Source organism: Pagrus pagrus (assembly GCF_965226575.1).
Source record: "Pagrus pagrus genome assembly, chromosome: 17".
NCBI lineage: Eukaryota > Metazoa > Chordata > Actinopteri > Spariformes > Sparidae > Pagrus > Pagrus pagrus.
The window spans coordinates 28,071,529-28,092,595 of NC_140201.1; the positions used below are offsets into that span (position 1 = coordinate 28,071,529).

Genomic DNA, 21,067 nt, shown 5'->3' on the forward strand with positions numbered 1-21,067 from the left:
AACAGTAGATAACTGTAATTTAACATAAAACAGTATTTGTAACGAATTGCTGTAAATTTACGGTGGATTACAACAGTATCTTACTGTATTTTAAAATAATTGTAAAATACTGTTAAATATTCATGCTTACATGTAAATTAACAGTTCATGCTCAGTCAACAATAAGAAACTGTTATTTAACAGCATAATACAGTATTTTCTGTCAAGCAGTGGAGACATGTGCTAACATCCCTTCTCAAGTCCAGTCATTATCCATCAGCATCTTACTGATGATTGCGGGTTTATGTTTCTATTTTGATGATAGCACTTCTTTACTGATCAAACTCTTCAAACTACTCATTTGTGAGTGACAATATGTAACCTAACTGGCTATTCCTGACCTTGACTTTGGAGAGCCAACTCCGTCATATCATTCCACCCAGAGAAGTCCATGTGGAGTTCAACAGAGCAGGTAAAGTAAAGTCATGCTTATCTCCCGAAATTGGCAGTGTCCAGTGTTGTTTTGTCTGCATGATTATTGAACTGTTGACATTTCAGATGTTTCATTAGGTCTGTTTCATTAGTTCAGGTTGCTAAACAGGGCTAAGTGAAACAAGCTCTGTAGCTAGCTTGAGCTCAGTTAGCTTTAGGTGTTGCTGACCTTCATAAAGTTTTTTTTTATTGTAAAATGTATGTGTTATGTGTTTATTATCTTATCATTTATTAATTTAACTTCATTAACTTCATTGCACACTAGTTTTCCAGCCTTTCAGTAAATATTTTTGTAAATAAGGTAGGCCAGCCAAGCGGCATGTTACCCTATTCAGCGATAGACAGTGGCTTAACAGGAATTTACTTAAATGAACATCTTAGAGATTGCTACGTTATTAAAGTTAATCGCCAATTTTGTGAAGATATAACTAACTTGTGTTAACTTGTGCTTTATAGAGCTGACTGTGCAACGACAAACGGGAAAGAGGATTTTCCAAAGGGAGTGAGTGAGGACCTACAATCGCCAGTCTCTCACCAGGTGGAGAAGTAAGGTGTGTCAGTGTGTTCCTGCCAGGAGCAACGTTAAAAACATATCAACACATTTTATTATGTACATTTTATTATATTAGAATACCGCAGTCTCAACAGGATGACTGTGCTTGGTTGAGAAGAGCAGCAGGAATGTGTGCAAATAATTTGATCTGATTTTATCATTGATCAGAGGAACGGTCTGATTTCAAATGAGCGCATTGTTTTGCCTGCTCTTTAAACTTCTTAAAATACATGAAGTACTGTATCAGCTTGTTCAACTACTGCTTCAAGTACTGATGACTACATCAAGTACTGATTAAAATACTTAAAACTCAATTTTGCAAGCACACAATTTGTCTTCTGAAAATTTAGACGTTTCTAGTTTCTGCTTGACTCCATTCCTCCCACTAGTCCTTCTTAACATTCCAACAACATGCTACTTTTCTGACCTAGCCCATAGTTTCGGGAGGTACTAAAGGTACGTTTAAGGATGTAACCCTCCCTAAACTATAACTAACCACCCTCTCTCCTTTCTGTCTCTTGCTTTTCTCTTCTTTGCACTTTTCGTCCTGTCTTTAAGGATTTTCTCCCTTGAACAGTTTATTGCTCTGGCCCATTTCTCTCCCCTCATTTTTATGTTTCTTTCTCTCCCTCCATTAGTCTTTCATATTTTTTATATTTTACCAGTGACGTTGTGTTGCTAATTTTATTTTTTTATTTTTTTACAGGCACTCGTCATCGGTGACTGAGGAGACCAGCCCGGCGCTGCTGTCAAGTACTCACTGTTCGCTCTTTCTTTCTCCCCCTCTTTTCTTTCTCCCTGTCCACTGTTACTGTTCACATGCAAAAGACTTGTTTCAAGCTAGACTATTCCGTTACACTGTTCTAGATGGTATTTCAATGCTGCGTTACACTGTTCTTGATGCTATTTTAATTCAGTGTCTGAGGTTATGCTCATGAGTTTAGTAAAGCAGTTTCTTCCAAATATGGTAATGCCATACCTTGTCATTTTTGTAATACAAATGTTCTCAATGTTATTAATCTTACAAAGTCTGCTGTACAAATGAGCACTTTGTAATAAACTACAGCAATGTTATGGAATGTATATTCTCTTGTGTTATATACCAGGGTTCTCGAACTTATTACTTAAAGGTATGCATCTGATTTTTGTTCACGGTCAGAGGTTAGGAATGATTGGCAATAACAAAAAAATTTAATCAATTCAGTTATGATTATGTCACTTCATTGAGCCGGCATGCATATGTTGATGATAGAAACTGAGGCAGACACAGCTCAGACAGTTTGGTAGAAGTTATTAAGTGAAATAAGTTATTATGTGAAATAAGTTATCAGTTGAATAAGTTTAAAGTGAGAGCTCTGTGCTGTCGGTTCTGGGAAACGGTGTTAGAGTGAGTGCTCTGCTCTGTGAGTTCTGGTTCTTGGTTCTTGAAAACGTTGTACTGTCCACTCTTTGCTACTCTCCTCCTCCGTGTCCTCCGCTAGCTTAACCTGCTACTTTTCTTCAGTTGAGCACAGACAGATGAACAGTGATGAATGCATGTTGTTGCTGAATGTGTTTCTGATCCGCTCTAAGCACTAGAAGGCAAGACGTTAGTAAAATACAAGAAAAGTCAAGCTGTGTGTTTATTGTAGGACTTTTGGATGTTGACTGGTTGTCAGGATGAATGTGGTAGCCTAGGGCTAGGGTATTTGAGAAGCCCTGCATACTTTGTTTTTAAATTGGTGAGGATTTATACGAATGCAAAAATAGCAGATTTTATAACACACTGGCATATACTGTAAAATTACCATAACCCACAGTTCTCCTACTGTCATGTACCGTAATCCAAAATGCGGTAATATACTGTTACATAAATAACAGTAGTTGCACTGTAAAATAACAGTAAAATACTGGCGTCCCTGCTGCCAGTATTTTACTGTTATTTTACAGCGAAATTCTTTACAGTGCACGCTTTGCGCATGCACAATGTATAGTCGCTCGGTATCCATGGTGAGCAACAACACACCGGTCTGAGCGCCAAAAGTCCCACGGTCCAGTCCATTGACTGTGTACAGTCTATGGTCCGGTCCCAGTAGACCACTGGAGTCCCACGTTCTAATGGCCTCACTCGAGCCATACATGTCTCTAATTAATGACATGTTTATGAATGGAGTGACATCATGAGATCTTAGAAAAGTTGCGAGAAACGGGTGTTCAGCGGGGAAGCTCTGAAATCACACAGAGATGCCACATTATCCCCATTCACACTGCCGTTTGCATGCGGGGATCCTGTGCCAACTCTCCGCATCCGCCTCTGTGTGAAAGTTTCAGATGAGGCGAAAGTTTCATCCTGTTCTACTGTAGTTGACACCATTTTGTTAAAAAGCTATGGCACATGTAATGTCTCATTATCTTTATTCTGTTGTGACCAAAAGGTACATGATCAATCACTAGACTGACATATTCTACTCCCCTTCCCATAGCTTTGTACATAGTGCTGCTGCACTCAGATACATGAAAATAATTACATGACTGTTTATACTGTATATGTGCAACTGTCACCAACCAAACTCTCAAAACAATACTGAAGTCACAAAGGAGATCTTGTGTTCTGTCTATAATCAGTTAATGATTGACAAAACTGATAAATAGTAGTAGCTAGATGATATTCTGTCTGCTGCCGGAGATTCTTATACCTCCGCAACAATCCTTTTTGTTTGTTTCTCTTCCAGATGATGAAGAAGAAGCTTCATCTCTGGCCCAGGCTTTCTCCATGATCAGAGAACTTCTTAGTTCAATAGACCAACAGGTACTGAAATACTTTTTGAGGACTGACAGTTTTGTGACTGTTAGCATTTTTTAAGATTGTCTTTTTGAGCTCTTTATCATGACACAACACTAATTCTCACTGTTTTTCCTTTATTGTAAGATAAAAGACAGAATGTAGCAGGACAACATGAAGAAAACAAAACAATTAATACAGGAGAATTAACAAAAGCTTAGCCAAAAAGGGTGGTCTGTTGTCGGATGTTATGTTGATTAGGTGTCGGTGATGCGTGCGTGCGTGTGTGTGTGCTCGTGTTCCATACTTACAAACTTTAAGTAAACTACTAAACTAAAACACTGTAAGGAAAGTATGGGGAAAAAATAAATACATATACACTAATGCTAATACTACTTCCACAACCAATAATAATACCACCAGTACTACCGCTGCTAATACTACTACTGCCAATAATAATAATAAAGTCAGTGACAGTGGTGGCAGCATGTCTGTCTGGACCACTGAAAGTGGACTGGGATCAGGTCAGCAGGATCAGGCCTGCTGCATCAAAAGTACTGTTATTGTTACCTTTTAAATTTCATCTCCACACCACTACTACCATGTTTCCAATATTGTTACTTTGTTTATTGTGACTGATACTGATCCAGCTCTGGCTTGCACTCAAACATTTAAAAGAGGGAGCTGGCCCTTTGTGGGCTTGATTTCCTCCTAAACTCCTCCCAGACCCTAAAGACAGGGCCTGTTTGTTAGGGATGAAGCCCTCCTTCTCATTGCCACCCGCTCCACAGAGATCTGTCACACACTGCCTGGGCTAAGGCCAAGGGACAAGCTGGGCATTGTCTTGACAATTCCTCCCATGTAATGTATTAATGAAGTGAAATTTATATATATAAAAAAATAAAAAATGGAGGTTTAGTGTGTGTGCATGTGTATGTGGGGGGGATTGATTCACATATATTTATGTGAATCAACATAAATATATTATTATTATGTTATTATTATTTTTAAATCATGTTAAACTTCAAATGTGGGAACATTTCCATTCAGTTTTATGTTCAAGATAATTCATTCTGTAAGGTTATCTACTCAAGTTAAATTGAATCAAATTAGTTCATTCTTGTTCATTAATACTCTCTTTTGGACTTCAAATGGAAGATGACTTTTATTCTGGTTGGCAGATGGAGGACCTGGAGAAAACACACCGACTGCAGGAGATACAGGCCAAGCTGGACCCACGGGCTGAGACAAGAGTAAGGGATGGTGGACTTTTCAAGCCTGGAGAGTTGTTCCGCCGGAGACTTGTGCATGAGGGAACCCTTGTATGGAAAACGCCAGGATCCCGGCCGAAAGGTACACAACACTGTGGACATATTAGTTTGTGTGTTAAGTAATTGATCAATATGTAGTGCACAGTACAATAGTCCACAAACACTATTAACAACTGGAAAGACCACTACAGTCACCGGGGCCCTTACACTGTCACGGCTAACTTCCTGACCTACTACAAACATTTTGTGCACTGGCCTTGTTCAAGCTATTAACTTGGTAACTTAACTAGGTTGACATGGTCACTACCACACACTGAGCAACACATTATACCTGATGTTTACTGGTATAACTGCTTCTGAATATATGAATATGCTTATGAATTCTTGATGAAGATTAATTTAAATCTGGGGGATAAAAAAAATGTGTCTCATTAAAAAAATTAAATTAAATTAAATTAAATTAAATATTGTATTATAATTATTTCAAATACACAAGCAAATATTTTGTCAAAAATAACATTTTGTTACACCTTATGTAACAAAAAAATGTTTTTAATGTTAAGCAGCAGTAGCAGCTACAGCTGTGGGAAATTGGACATGAAACAGTGAGGCTGATTTTCATGAGCTTAAATTATAAACTAATGCCGGTTTACATTACATGGTTCTTCTTTAACAGAGAATCTCTTATGTGTATGAGTCTATGCTGTTAGAATTATAAACACAAGATAACAGTAAAATGTATGAGTATGGCTTCAGGTTCACATGAGTTCACATAGGTGCCTGATTGGAAAAAAACAAACAACCAGTGTTTTGGTGTGTCACAGTGTGTCTTTGTTGTGTCGTTGCATGTGTGTGTTTGTATAGATATACAGGTCTTACTGATGACAGACATCCTGGTGTTTCTGCAGGAGAAAGACCAGCGGTACATCTTTCCGTGTCTGGTAAGAAAATGTACTCACACACTAAAATGTATTTTACCAATACATCATTTGTTATGCTGATGACAGAAAAGACAACTGTTCATGTTGTTTTCTCACCTGCCCTCTCTCTCTCTCTGTTACTTTCTCCAATTCTCTGCTGTTTGGTTATACAGGACAAACCTCCAGTGCTTTCCCTTCAGAACCTTATAGTGAGGGATATAGCCAATCAGGAGCGAGGCATGTTCCTCATCAGCGACTCCTCCCCTCCTGAGATGTACGAGTTCCATGCTGCCTCCAAAGAGGACAAGAATGTCTGGATACGCAACATCCAGCGCACCGTCAGCAAGTGGGCAAATTCACCAACACATCACACACAGTGTATCTTTCTGTCATTTATTTATTTTGAGAGTGAGATTTGTGTAGGTGTAAGCTGTAATACATTTATTGGGAAACATAGACTACTGGCTAGTTTTACCTGTTATACTACAATGATGACTTCTGAGGAATATCACTCTTTTCCCTGGATCTCTCACCAAAATACATTTAAAATAATAATAATGATAACTGTATTTGTAGAGCACCTTTAAACACAGAGTTTTAGAGTGGTTGGCAAAGTAAAAACAGGAAGCCAAAGAAAAAGAAAACACAAATACAGTATGCATGCATAGAGGCACATATACTGTACAGAACTGTATATGATACATTTATATTTATACAAATTATCGAAGTGAGAATGGAAAGTAACAAATTACAAATACTCGTTACAGTACTTGAGTACATGTTTCAGGTATCTGTACTGTACCTGAGTATCTCTGTGACTTTCCCTCTCTACATCTGAACACAAACATCTGAACTTTCTCCTCCTCACATTTTCAAACCAGGCTTGTTACTTGAGTTTGAATTGATTTGAGGGGAATTATGGATTATTGTTATTTGGCGTCATTGCAAGCCACCTTCCCAACATCACAAGACTAATATCAAATATCAGTGCACATCATGCATGGCAGACGTAGCGAGACGAAACAAAGACGTAAGAAGACGTAAGAAGACGTAAACAGACAGAGAGGGAGACTGGAATGGGGAGAAAAGGCGTGTTAGTGTCTTGTATCTGCAGATATTTTCTTATTTTCTCACTTTGTTGCTGCTCGGGAGGCTTTACCAACCCAAAATGTGGCCATTTGACATCCTGGGAGTGAGACTCAACAATCAACTATCTTCAGTGGCGTGCACAGACACTTTGGGGGGCAGGTGCTCAGTGAAAAGTAAGGGCACCTTGTGCGGCGTGTGGAACCGCCGGCTGCCTTATTATAGCAGTGTGAGATATAAAAAAAAACATTATAGGCACATGTTTTATGTAGTTGCATATTTATTTAGATAAGTTAATAATAATAACATATTATTCCGAACTAGCAACAGCAGAATGTGATGTCAGGCGCTTCATGCCTGATTTAGTACCGCCAAACCACTTTGTGGACAGCTTTTAAGATATTTAATAAAATTAGAGGAACAGTTCAATTTTAAAATCTGAGCTTTAAAAGGCCCTAAACAGTTCACATGACTGGTCTTGACTCTGACCTTTCTTCTTCATCATCTGCCTCCTCATCCTCCTTGCTGCTTGATGGCTGCTTTATCCAGGAGAGCAGAGAGCTGCTTCCCTGGGCTGCCTGCTGTAGCTCCCTTTCTTTCTCTTTCCTCAATCTTTCCTTTCTAGGCATGCTGTAATTGGTAAATGAAAAGAGACTAACAGTATGAATAAGACTGCTTGGTGACATTACAACAAGGCAGACGGCTACTTTTTCTGTTTGACATTTAGCAAATAAATTACACACATACAGTCAAGCTACTTCCTTCTCTAGCTCTATACAGTTCCTGTCCAGGTGCATTTCAAAATAAAGGTCTTGCTGTAGCAGTAATAGTATTAAACATTACATACACAATACTAAATATTCAACTATATTATATTTTATGATAGCTTCACATGCTGTACCAAATGCCAAATTCTACCGACATTGGTTGTGTAGTGGTTGTCACGTTAAATCCATTAAATGATTATGGCTAGCGTCTAGCTTGTTAAGCAGGTGGGCAGTCGGCTAATTACATTTTTTTTTTCTAATTTAATTTAGGCTCGGCCGTTTGGCACTGTATGAAACAGACAGAGGCTACTTCACAACAAATAGCTTGGCAACTGAGGCTTAGGGGGCAAACAATACACTCGATTCATTTATGTGTTACCTGGATGGTGGCAGGTGGGGCAGGGGAGGAGATGTGTCTGTAGCTGTGCGGACAGTGCAGTGCTGCAGTTCTTTGAGAGACTGGTGTTGAGCCACCTGAAAGACATCACAGGCCCCCTGCTGGACCCCCTGCAGTTAACCCCCTGACTCCAAAATCATCCACTCACAGCCTTTACATTTACAGACTAAATCGCACTTTATATGTACATAAATCCTCACTGTAAATAATATAATATATATATATACTTGAATATATATTTATAATAGACCGGACCTGTGAACTGGACCCCCTGCAGTTTGCAGTTTGCAGTTTGCAGGGGGGGTTGTCGATCATTACGTCAACATGGGCCAGTACAGTACAGTGTACACTATTCAAAAAATAATAATAACTTTGATAACGGCACTTGCTATGTCCAGAGGGCAAAGAGCAAGTGCTCTTTGCACCACCTAGTGTCTATCTGTGCACGCCACTGATTATCTTTGTGGTGCGTTTAAGAACAGCTGGGACAAATCCTACTGATTCTACCTTTAACTTTAATAGTCTTTGAATTATATTAATAGGACGTGAGCTTCAGTTAGCTTTGACCACAAATGTCCTTCAGAGGGAGACTTTTTACTGTGATACTCTGAGTACATTTCAGAGCCTGTACTTTTACTTTTACTGGAGGTAAGAAGTGAATTTTTCATATTTGCTAGATTTTATAGCAATATCTTTTAGTTGAACAACAAATGTTTCCAACAAAGTTCAAATACAGAAATCCACAAGTTTACTCAAGGTAGCGGTGCATTTCATTTGGTCACCTGTCACAAAAAACTTGAGACTAAACGTCACATGAATAAAACTTCAAAACTTGACCCTGTCGTTGAACATTTGTGCCTGATCATGTCAGATTTTAATCAACAATGATTGTTTTTCAGTGGTGTGTTCACAACTAGTAAAGCACATTTTCACCCTATGTGTCATTTTATCTGGTCCGGTAGTCAGGAAAGAAGTTGCAATATATTAAGTGAGGACTCGCACACATAACAAAACAATACAGAATAACCAGAGACTCTGGTTCCCTCTCTTCTTTTCCCCCTCTCCTCTCTGTAACGTTACATTCATGAAGTAAAGTCCATTTCCCCTCCAGCTTCAACATAAAAACACCCGACAATGGAGGTCACCTCCACTGATCCCTGCTGCAGTCAGGTTGATAAACAGGAGTGAAGATAAATCCACTTTTTAATCCCAAAAGTTAAAAAGTAATCTCTGAGCTCTCCTCCTGTTGGTAAATTGGTGACAGAACTCCAGAAGTTAAAGCCAAGCTGTAATGAACTGCAGTTTACCTTTAACTCTTGTGCATGACATGATCTGTAATTGTGTATCATTGTTGCTGTATCTCATCATCTTGTATCAGTAAATATAATTTTAAAATGTATTAGTAAAAAACAAATCTTAACAACATCCATGCCCATCACATCACTGATAACAGGATTTGTATGATCTGTGCTTTTTGTGCTCAGGTGCCCATCAAGAGAGGAGTTCCCCCTCATAGAGACTGAATATAAGGCCCATCTGAGGAGACTCAAAGGTGAGGAGACAAACATTAATCAGACAATCAAAGAAACATTTACACGTAGCACTAATGAGCAGACAGTCCCACTTTCATTTTCAATGTATCAAGAATATTCATACTGCCTTCTTGATCAATGATGAGACTTAAATGTAATACAAATGGTGATTGCAGCTATATATACTATCACCACAAACACTTCTCCCAATTCCAAAAATATCCTGATAATCCTAATACTTTTTCATTATTCAGTCCGACATTGTGTCATGGAGTGGAGAATTATTTTTCTATAGCCAATCAGCAGTAACTGGTAGTAGCAGTTCACCTGATAATCATATCATTTGAAAGATATGTTGATTTGAAAGTTGTTATATCTGTAAGTTGACCACCTGCATCCCCATTTTTGTTTGAAATGGACTGTTTTTCTAGCTGCACATTTCTAATTCATGATTATTGCATCCACTTGCATCTTTCAGTTGTCTTAGTATGCAGTGCCACCATATCTGCATTTACCTTACCAGCCTCTCGTTTTATCTCTTTGACTTTTGACACTGAACCATGACTACAGAAAGTACTTATTGCTGACCGTCTGACAGGTGTTAAAATGTTCAAGATATATGATACCTTGAGTAAGGGAAATAACCATAGCATTTATTTTTCCAGTTATAATACCAGGTAGTTCAGTGAGGTAACTCACCTACCACAGGTTAGCCAACAAAAAACAAATGTCAAGTTAAACAAAGTCTCCCTTTCCATAAGTTAGTGACCAGGGTATAAGTGTGACAATGCATTATGTGGTTGCTCTGTGTAGAAAACAATGGACATTTTTTTTCATGTATGGCACCTTGGAGCACATTATCATTTATGTGTGTTAGATGATTTGTGTTAGATGCATGATTTGTTAATAATCACCAATCACCCACAGCTGACCTCCAACAGAAGGACCGAGAGATGCTGGAGCTCCTACAGGAGAGGGTGACTCTATTCTGTGAGCTGGCAGAGGTGACAAGTGGTCAGGAGGGCCTGCAGCCTCCCATCACCCGGTACTTTTTCAGGGCAGACACACCCCAAGCTCCTCGTGCAGAAAAATTCCTAGTGGATGCCACAGCGGAGGGTAACTATCAGCTAACAACTCAAACTAAAATAATGATTTGTTTGCAAACGAAGTAGATAGTGTGCACATCCAACCCCAAGTGGACAGGACAAAAACTATAAAAATATAAAGACACTTGTTTCTAGTGAGATACCATTAAATATTCAAGGTTAATATCCATCAAATTAGTGTTGACTATTTCACTGTTTACCTGAAACCACATTTTTATCTGCAGCCTTTAAAAGTTTCAGTAGCCTCTGCTCAATAGTGCATGAAATGTATCTCTTGTGTCTGTTATGTGACAGTTTTGTGCTTTTGAAATGCAGATGCCTACTGTACCCTGACCTCCTCTCTATTACTATTACATGGTATAAGAATGTTGTGAGGAAAACCATTTCCACGTTAAAAAAAAAAAAAAATAATAATAATAATACAGGCAACAATAAAATTTCCTCCAAAGTGTATGGCAAAGAAGTAGTGATAAACAGCAGAGATATGTTTGTAGCTGATTGTTTTAATTACAATACTAACAACTGCATAAAAAAATGGAAGGCCAGGACACTGCAGAGTAGATGAGGGAAGTAGGAACAGGTGTGTATATGGGTAGAGCAGTCAGGTAATGGGGAAAGGTGGGACAGTCCAAGGGCATCTGGTGGATGGATAGAAAATGGCAAAGAAGTATCCTTGGAGAGGAGTGACAGAGACAAACTGTGGCACTGGTTCTGTTTCTGTTCAAGAGCCAAGCTCTGCTACAGTTACAACAAGGTTTATGATAAAATACTTCAATGTTAATTTCTCATGAAGATAGGTGCCAAAAAATGTAAATGCAGCAAGTACTAAAAGAAGTAAACGATCTATGACACATTCTTAAATTTTGAGCAAAATCTTCCTAAAATCTATTAGTGAGCACAACTCCTCTGCCAAGAGAATCCCTCCACCTGACGGATGTGGCAGATGACCAGGGGCCAGACCTATACACAATGCGTACACACAGACAGCGTGAGTACCCCATCTCCCACAGAAACTGGTATTTATGAAGGAAGAGAAAGCCATGAGAATGTCCGTACCTCGCTTAAACTTCAGGTTAGCGTACACATGTTTTTCTAGACCCTTTTTCAATATCAGCTCGATAAATTAATCATTGATCATCCTTCTGATGCTTAATAGTACTGACTGAGATGATACTATGATCATGGTTTACAGGTGTAGGCTGTCTACAGGTAAAGACAGCTGTTCTGTGCTGTTGGATGACCCATGATGAAACACGAGAAGTTCAACTGGGCTGCACTTTATTTTCTGTTCTTCCTGTACTAATGAGTGGTAGTATCAAGTATCAGTTTACAATAGTGGTTAAGTGTTACGTTTTACCGTTAAACAAGATGAGGACCCAAATGCAGACACACAGGTGAGGCAGGAATAAGGGAACAAAAGGCGAGCTGTAATAAACAAAGCTGAAATACAAAAGCCAAGAGAACTAGAAAAACGAAATCGAGTCACAAGGACCAAAAACAAAGTAGCAACATAAAGCTTAAACAAAGTGCAACAAAAGCAAAGTACAAATCAAATGAGAAACAAGAAACCAAAATCAGAACATACCAGCAGGGAGACACTTGGGGACATGAAGGGGGAAGACAGAGTAGCAAACAGGTGGACACAGGCGAAGACGGAAGAACACGGACGAACAGACGGAAGACGACGGAACAACATGGAACCAGACAGAAGAAAACAGAACCACACGAACAGAAACGGAACGAACTGATGAAGACATGAGGGAGAACAAAGACTATATAAAAGTGGCCCTCGGCATCGTTACACTCACACTAACAGGTGTGTGTGTGTGTGTATGTGTGTGTGTGTGTGTGTGTGCGTGTGTGTGTGTGTGTGTGTGTGTGTGTGTGTGTGTGTGTGTGTGCGTGTGCGTGTGCGTGTGCGTGTGCTCGTGTGTGTGTGTTTCCACAGTGGACAGGTTGAGTGAGCTCCTGCTGGGCTCCAGTGTGGACATCCCTCTTCCATGCCATCCCAACCACATGGAGGCGGTAGAAACCAGTGAGTCACTGACCACTTCATTCTGTCAACACAACCAGAATTGGGCTCATTGTTGCTGTCCTGCAGCAACACAAACATAAAACAATCAGAAGCCAGAACAGTTTTATTAAATTACCATGTATACAATGATACCTTAACATACTGTATATTAAATCAACATGGAAAGCTATAAAATGTAACATTAATTTATGATTCGCTCCACGAAGAAAATTAATTTTATCTCACTGAAGACATTTTTATTAGGGCAAATTTGAGGTGTGGGGCATTGTTGAGGCTGAGCAGGTCACAGTGGGAGCAGGTGTGGTAGACATGAGGCATTGAGGTCAGTCCAAAAAAATGCACACCCAAAGATTGCAGTCACTAGCCTCATGTGATTTCACAGTTTAAGTCACTCCCTGCCCCCTCTTTGTTTGCTGTGATGAAATAGTCAAACATTCATTATAATAAATGTTTAGTTTTCTGCTTTTTTTGTCTCTGCTCAGGTGATCAGGATCTGTTGGTCAATGGAGCCCATGATTTCTTTGCAGCAAAGGTAAGCTGGGGGCCAAGGTGGAAGTGTAATAGGTGGAAATGGGTTTTTGTGGGGTAACACTGTCAGGTAGGGTTGAATGCATCGTCATTATTTTAATATATAATTGATATAATATATAATTATTAATTTAACAACATTCTTCATTTCAGTCCAACTGTGTCAGACTATCTTTACAGCCTGGACCAGAGGTTATTGCTGTGTGGTGTGGATTGAAAATCAGATGCAACCATTGTCAGATATTGTTCTGGTGGTTTGAGGCATTGTTGCACTGTACAATGCCTCAAACCATTGAGGCATTGTACAGTCTACTCTAGTCTAGTCATTGTACAGTCTAGTCATTGATGTCTAATTGTAACATCGGGAAACCCCCTACATTTAATGCTCCACCTGCCTAATGCTGCTCTGCTCCCTGATTTGGGGATGGTGGTCTGCATGTCTGAGAGGACAACTTGTTGAGCCACCTGCATAGTTTTTGTTTACAGATTTCCAGTTTAAATTGTTCATAATAAAAAAACATTGTACAGCAGGTTAATTGCAAGTATGTTTAGGAATTTCTAACACTAAAATACAATATCAACAAGGTTCTGCATGTTACGTTATGTTATTATGTTATGCGGGATCTCCGCATTTGTTACGCCAGATGACACGACTTTATCGTGTCATGGCCTTTGGAATGCGAAATGCTCCTGCGACATTCCAGCGGTCAATTAATACCGTACTGTCAGGTATGCCAGGTTGTGATGCCTACTTAGATGATGTGGTTCTTTGGAGTGCGTCATGGCCAATGCATATTGATCAAATTCGCCAGCTATTTCAACGTCTTTCCTCTGCCATCACCACCATCAATTTGGCGAAATGCGAATTTGGTAAAGCGACAGTAACATACTTAGGCCGAGTCGTGGGAGGGGGTCAGGTGCGTCCACTGGATGCAAAAGTGTCGGCAATTTGCAAGTTTCCTGCCCCTGCTGATCGCAAAGAGCTTCGGAGGTTCTTGGGTATGGTGGGCTACTATCCGGGATTTTGTGAAAACTTTTCCTCTGTAGTGGCACCACTGACAGATTTGCTAAGCCCGAAAGTAATGTATCAGTGGACTGAGCAGTGCCAAAAGGCTTTTGAAAACATCAAGGCACTGTTGATTTCTGCCCCTGTGTTGGCTGCACCAGAGTTCACAAAACCTTTCTCCCTGGCGGTTGACGCTAGTGATCAGGGTGCGGGCGCTGTCCTTATGCAAGATGGTGATGACAATGTCCATCACCCCGTCTGCTACTTCTCTAAGAAGTTTAACCATCACCACCGGCGGTATTCCACTATTGAAAAGGAGACGTTTGCCCTTGTCCTTGCAGTCCAGCATTTCGAGGTTTATCTGGGGGCTTTAGATAAAATCGTTGTGTACAGTGATCATGACCCTCTGAAATTTCTGTGCCGCATGAGAAACGCTAACCAGCGTCTGATGCGGTGGAGCTTGATCTTGCGGCCCTTTAACATCGAGATCAAGCATGTGTGCGGTACTGATAACGTCATTGCAGACGCTCTGTCGAGGGTACCTTAGTCTCTGTTCTTATTTCTACGGTTAGAATTAACCGTATGTCATGGTGGTTTTTTTTTTGTTTTGTTGTTTTTTGTGTGAGTGTGTTTGACTGTGTATGTTTTGAGTATGAATGCATGTGTTTGATCTGTGTATGGTTTGTGTACGTTGAAATTGTTACAGCATTGCTGTATTCTTGTTTTTCTTTGTGAAATGGTGCTCCTCACATCCCAGCAATGGATGTGTGGACTAAATGTACTGTTTTGTATGTAATTATGGAGACTATAGTCACCATTTTGGTGTGGAGGTGTTACGTCCTTTTCCACCTCTGGGTGGTGTAGTTCTCCCTGCTTGTATTTTCTTTTGGCTGCTCTAGTTCTCTGCCTTTCCCTAATGTGTTTCAGGTGTGAATCTTAATCATGGGGTGGAGCCTCTACCTATAAGAGCAGGTCTTCCTGCAGTGTTCGGGCTCTCTCTCATCCCAGGGGTGCCTCCATGCCAACTGTTGTGCCTGCCATTTTCCTGCTTTTGTTATGTTTTCACATCCTTGATTTCCTTTAAATTCCCTGTTTAATATCATTTTGTAAATAAATACCCCTAGACATGTGCTCCTTTTGACTTTGGTCATTGTTGTGTTGCAGTTAGGATACCTGGTTGTAACACTGCATTATAAGCCTAACTTGTAGAGGTGCCCTGTGTAAAAATGTAGTTCCAAGACTTAGTTATTAATTATATTATTAATAGTTAACACTATGTTTATACAGAAAAAAACTGATCAGTATCAGGTTGTAAGGGTTTATGTTAAAACAAGATTTTTCACATTATTACACCATACAGATGTAAATCAACTTGACTTCTTATAACAATATACTATTTATTGACATGATTCCTTATTGTTATAACGAGAAACTTTTCTTTTTATAGCAATGTAGTATTTATCTTGTCATAATGTGAAACGTTTCATGTTTAAACATGACTCATGTTATAACATAAAAGGTTTCATATTGTAACGTGAAAATATATTCTTATAATATGAATAACTTAATGGTATAACAACAAATTATGACAATAAATTATCAGGTTATAATAAGATAAATAGTTATCATGTCATAATGTGGAACGTTTCACACTATAGCATGAAACTGATCCAGTTTTCTTTTTCTGATGTGGCAGCATACGCTTCTATATTTGGGGCTTAATTTGAGCTGAATGCTGCCGGAACAAAATCTGAGACCTCCCAAATTGGCACCTATTTGACTGGATTTGACACCTTGTTTGTCACTATCAAACTCTGTAAATACATTTTATGTGATATTTAATGTTATCTATTCTGTTTTTCTGTTATTCCCACTGAAGTAAGACACAAAGACAGAGAATTAGTTTCTTAGCCTGCTGCTTTTTCTGGTTGTAAACAGAACTTTTGGTCCTTCCATTTTTAGCAGAACAATAAGAAGCAGAAGAAGAAATAGCTGCAGCTGAGAGTTGATAATGTTTTATTACTATAATGATGGCAGTTTTATATGGTTCATTTGATAATGACACAAAACATAAGTGCACACAGACACAAAAGGCTACACACGCTAAAATTCCAGGTTCTTCCAGGGAAAGTTAATACACTTGCAGAGAACTCCCAGGAAAACACTGGGACCTCAATTCCCAGTTTTCTTTTAATAAAGTCTGGTCCTGACTTTCCACTTCATTAAGAAGCTGTCAGTGCTTTAAAAAGGATGAAAGGAGAAATATTATAGGCCACTTTGGTCACCAGCTGCTAATGCACTCAACCATAAAGGATGAAAAGGCATTCTTGGGGGGAGCTGGGACCCATGGACACGCCACCATTCACTGTCATACCTCCTTTTAGGAATGTAAATTGTAATGCATGTACTGATGCATAATTAATATCTAATGATTGTATTATGTTCAAATGTAACACCATCGTCATGATTCTCTTCTCTGTTTGTGTTTTTTACCTTCTGAAGAATTGCATGAGGAGTCCAGACAAGCCACCAACCACAGTAAGTAAAGGGCGCCAAGCTTTGAATTGAATGCAATTGTTGTGTGTGTGTGTGTGTGTGTGTGTGTGTGTGTGTGTGTGTGTGTGTGTGTGTGTGTGTGTGTGTTTGTGTTTGTGTTTGTGTGTGTGTGCGGCATCAGTAATTAGAATGCTGCCTGTGTTTGACAGGAGATCCTTCAGAGGCTGATGAACCTCAGTGTTTATCTCCATGCACTCCAGGTGAGTATCTTTCTGTACGTCTTTAACACACTTGTACATCATGTACAACAGCATACAGTATAGCACACCACATTATGCTACATACAGTGCAGATATACATATATACATGTATATATATATATATATATATATATATGTATGTATATATTTATATATACACAGTTGAAACCAGAAGTGTACACTGTATAAAAAGACACATAACCTTTTTTTTCTCACTGTCTGACATTAAATCAGACTAAACCTTCCTGTTTTAGGTCAGTTAGGATTACCAAAATTATTTATACTTGCTAAATGCCAGAATAATGAGAGAGATAGTTTTTAAGACATTTTTTTATTACTTTCTTCAAAGTCAGAAGTTTATATACACTAAGTTTACTATGCCTTTAAACAATTTGGGCAAGCCCAGGTGATGATGTCATGGCTTTATAAGCTTCTGATATTGATTAATTGTTATTGTTATTGTTAATTGACAATATTTGAGTTAATTACAGTCACACCTGTGGATGTATTTTAAGGCTCACCTCAAACACACTGCCTCCTTGTGTGACATCATGGGAAAATCAAAAGAAATCAGCCAAGATATCAGAATTCAAAATGTGTCCAACATAATAAAACAACAGTAAATTCAAATGTGAGAAGATTTCCAGACATTAAGTATTGTAAAAAGTGTATTGTCATGCCTTGGGGAGTTATAGCCAGCTCAGCCAGATATATTGGATATGTGATATATGATATGTGAAAGTGTGAATTTTATTGGCGAATGCACCCAGTTAAAAGTATGTTCATCCAGCCTGTAGGAGGGATGGATGACTGATCCTCCAATAAGATTGTTGTATTCTCCTGTTCATACTGGCCATTAATAGATACCCTTCTTAAATCAACAGTCTGAAGCCATGAGACGTACAGCAGTCTGAGTTAGACAAATGAAGTGGATATCTTCCAGAGTTATTTATTACAGTTTCCCTTGCTGCTTTGTACTTTTTGTAAATGCTCTCCTTTTTGTTGGATGTTGTTTCCTCAATAAAAACAAAAATCTGAACCATAGAATTGTATTAAAACTTTAAAGTTGGTTTCTCTATCAAATCCTGCAGGGTGCCGTCATCAAACAAGACTCGATCTTAGAACTGCTGCTGCAGCCACAGGACACCATTGCACCAGCTACAGGAGGAGTATGGCGCCCTCTCTGGCGAGATGGTGGAAATCGGGAGGCCAATACAGGGTCTACCATTGGGGAGCTGGCTCTTTTGCAGAGACAACACAGCCTGCTGCAGGAGGAGCTGCTGAGGCTGCGGGATGCCGAGAGCCGGTTCAAGGACAGTGAGAGGGCCAGGGCCAAGCTGGAGCGGCAGGTCCGACACATGAAGGTCTGCAGTGGGGCTGTAGTCGCCTCGCAGCAGCTGGGGGAGCAGGCTTTTCAGGTAAGGATACAAGGGACATTTTAAAAAAATGTCAAAATAACCTGGATAACCTGGCCTTTAGTCCCTATTACTATAAGTCAAGTTCCAAAAACACTGAAGCCTTTCCAAAAGGAATGTTATAATTAGACATGCCAGCATGGTAGACTGACTCAGCAGATGTAGACTGTTGTTACTGTATAAGCCTGCCATTGGGCAGCTATCTCAGCCATCATTTTCCTCCATGCTGCTATCTGTGTGTACTGTTTTTACAATCCCCTTCACTACAGGAAACAACAAAGTGTAACATGGGCGGCACAGTGCACATGCACAGATAGACCCCAATGATAGCATAATATGCCAGACTACAGAGGTACGCAATATAGACCTACAACAGACAACAGTTAATGTAGAACCACAATTAATTATTATTATTATTTAATTTGTGTTGTTTTATTTACATTAATTAATGTGAAAAAGAAATGTGAATTTAGGGCAATTTTGACAATCCTGCAGAATTTTTCAATAAGATCATTGCATTATTTGGATTTATTCATAAATAGCCTTCTTTAAATACATAGGCTTACAGACTCTAAAGGAAATGGCATAGCACACTAGCTTCAGCACCATAGTTGTTCTGTCTCCCAGTCTTGTTTTGTTAGTATATTCTGCACTTGAGGTTTATTTTGTGACACATTCCAGCTATTTTGCTCTTGTTTTAATCTGGTAACTGTGCCTTTAAGAGAAGTGGATTTGAAGTTTGTTGACAATCACTTCCATCTAGTGGCGTAAAGCAGGAAGTGAGTTTGTATCGGGAGATTGAGTATAACCGAGCCCTCCTAACATGTCGTTCCTGTGTGAAGTCTGCTGTTTTCCTCACCTGTTGCGCTTGAGAAGGTCATAATCTGTAAGTTCAGTGTAAAGATTCTTGATTATAGACGTGTATTGGTGCTTTCATTTCGTGTTATTACAGCCGATATGCTATTCAAATCAGCAAAAGCTATGTGTTATGATTAGCCTTTTGGTCGCTATTCAATACAGGATCTGTTGCTAATGTTAAGAACGGAGATTGGTTATGTTACACATCGCAATACTTTTGAATGTGAAATGTATATTTTTACACTGGAACTGAATGCCTCACTGAAGTGACTCACAAGTGGTTACTGAAGCCATTTATGTTTAGCTCGCTGCATACGCTAAAGCACTCAGTTTAGCCGAGGGCAGAACAGTAAAAAGATTTGTCTACGCATCGAGTGCATCGTCGGGGTCCTGAGACTTTCCACGCCAGTGAAAGCAGACATGTCTAACCACGGAGACACCCCTCCGCTCTCCCAACTGGAAGTCAGGTCAAAGTGCAGCTCAGCTTCATCACGCAGGTCCACAGCTAGCCTAGCTGCAGCAAAAGCACGAGCCGAGGCTGAAGCCGCCAGCACCAGAGCAGAGTACGCCAAACGCCAAATAGACATGGAGGTCGAAAAGGCACACATCAAGATGGAGAAGACTCGGCTGGTGGCTACTATGAACGCCCTGAAGCAAGAGGGAGAGGCAAAAGCAGCGCTCGCAGCAGCTAAGGTCTTGGAGGTTGCCTTTTTGGACCAAACAGAGTTTGTGGAGCCGCCAGAGGTTCCTGCTACAATAGGCATGGCTGCCAGCCGCACTCAAGAATATGTAAACACTCACTTCCATAACGACACTAATATGGATGAGGACACAAAGCCTGATAAAAAGTGGGACATAGACAACACCAACAACGTCGGGCCAAGCATGTATGTGAGTACTCCCCCAGCTCTCCATGTATCAGACACCCCAAGCATCCACCATCCCATTCGTCCAGCCATATCAGAGCAGATTACACCCCATCTCCATCTTCGCGTCAACAAACTGATGTATCAGACCTTGCTGTGCTCCTCTCACGTCGTGACCTCCTGACAGTGGGACTCACAGTGTTTGATAACAGGCCAGAAACCTACATAGCATGGAGATCTATGTTTCGCAACACTACTGCAGATTTGAACTTGAAATGCTGCGAAGAGCTGGATTTACTTACCAAATGGCTGAGCGGTGAGTCTGTCCAGCATGCCCTGAGAATTAGAGCTGTTCACATTAGCAACCCAGATGCAGGTCTTCAACGTTTATGGCAAAGACTCAACAGAAATTATGGCTCACCAGAAGCCATTGAAGCTTCTCTGTTCAATCGCCTGGAAAGCTTTCCCAAAGCTGGTCATAAAGACAGTCACCTCCTGCAGGAGCTTGCAGATCTTCTCCAAGAGCTCGAAGCAGCTAAAAATGAAGGGTATTTACCAGGCCTCAGCTTTCTCGACACTTCAAGAGGAATAAACCCAATTGTGGAAAAGCTCCCAAGTGGCCTGCAGGAGGCGTGGGTCAAAGAAGGATCGAAATATAAGAAAGATCATAAAGCTCACTACCCGCCTTTCTCCTATTTTGTCCAGTTTGTGAACAACCACGCTGAAATGAGAACAGACC

General features: G+C 39.8%; 1 protein-coding gene and 1 long non-coding RNA gene across 3 annotated transcripts in view; both read left to right on the forward strand.

Moving 5' to 3' along the window:
- Positions 1–21,067, forward strand: part of arhgef2a (Rho guanine nucleotide exchange factor (GEF) 2a) — an 85,033-nt gene that overhangs the window by 45,520 nt on the left and 18,446 nt on the right. For both annotated transcript variants that reach the window (XM_084379026.1, XM_084379027.1), the window contains exons 11-21: positions 3,736–3,812; positions 4,967–5,138; positions 5,921–5,997; positions 6,150–6,322; positions 9,711–9,778; positions 10,686–10,874; positions 12,813–12,899; positions 13,382–13,431; positions 16,936–16,971; positions 17,139–17,189; positions 18,281–18,607. In XM_084379026.1, coding sequence (XP_084235152.1) covers positions 3,736–3,812; positions 4,967–5,138; positions 5,921–5,997; positions 6,150–6,322; positions 9,711–9,778; positions 10,686–10,874; positions 12,813–12,899; positions 13,382–13,431; positions 16,936–16,971; positions 17,139–17,189; positions 18,281–18,607 — 1,307 coding nt within the window. The remainder of the gene's footprint in view (positions 1–3,735; positions 3,813–4,966; positions 5,139–5,920; positions 5,998–6,149; positions 6,323–9,710; positions 9,779–10,685; positions 10,875–12,812; positions 12,900–13,381; positions 13,432–16,935; positions 16,972–17,138; positions 17,190–18,280; positions 18,608–21,067) is intronic.
- Positions 30–2,098, forward strand: LOC311272542. Its single transcript, XR_014624573.1, has 3 exons — positions 30–451; positions 928–1,022; positions 1,731–2,098. It is a non-coding gene; the product is annotated as an uncharacterized lncRNA (long non-coding RNA).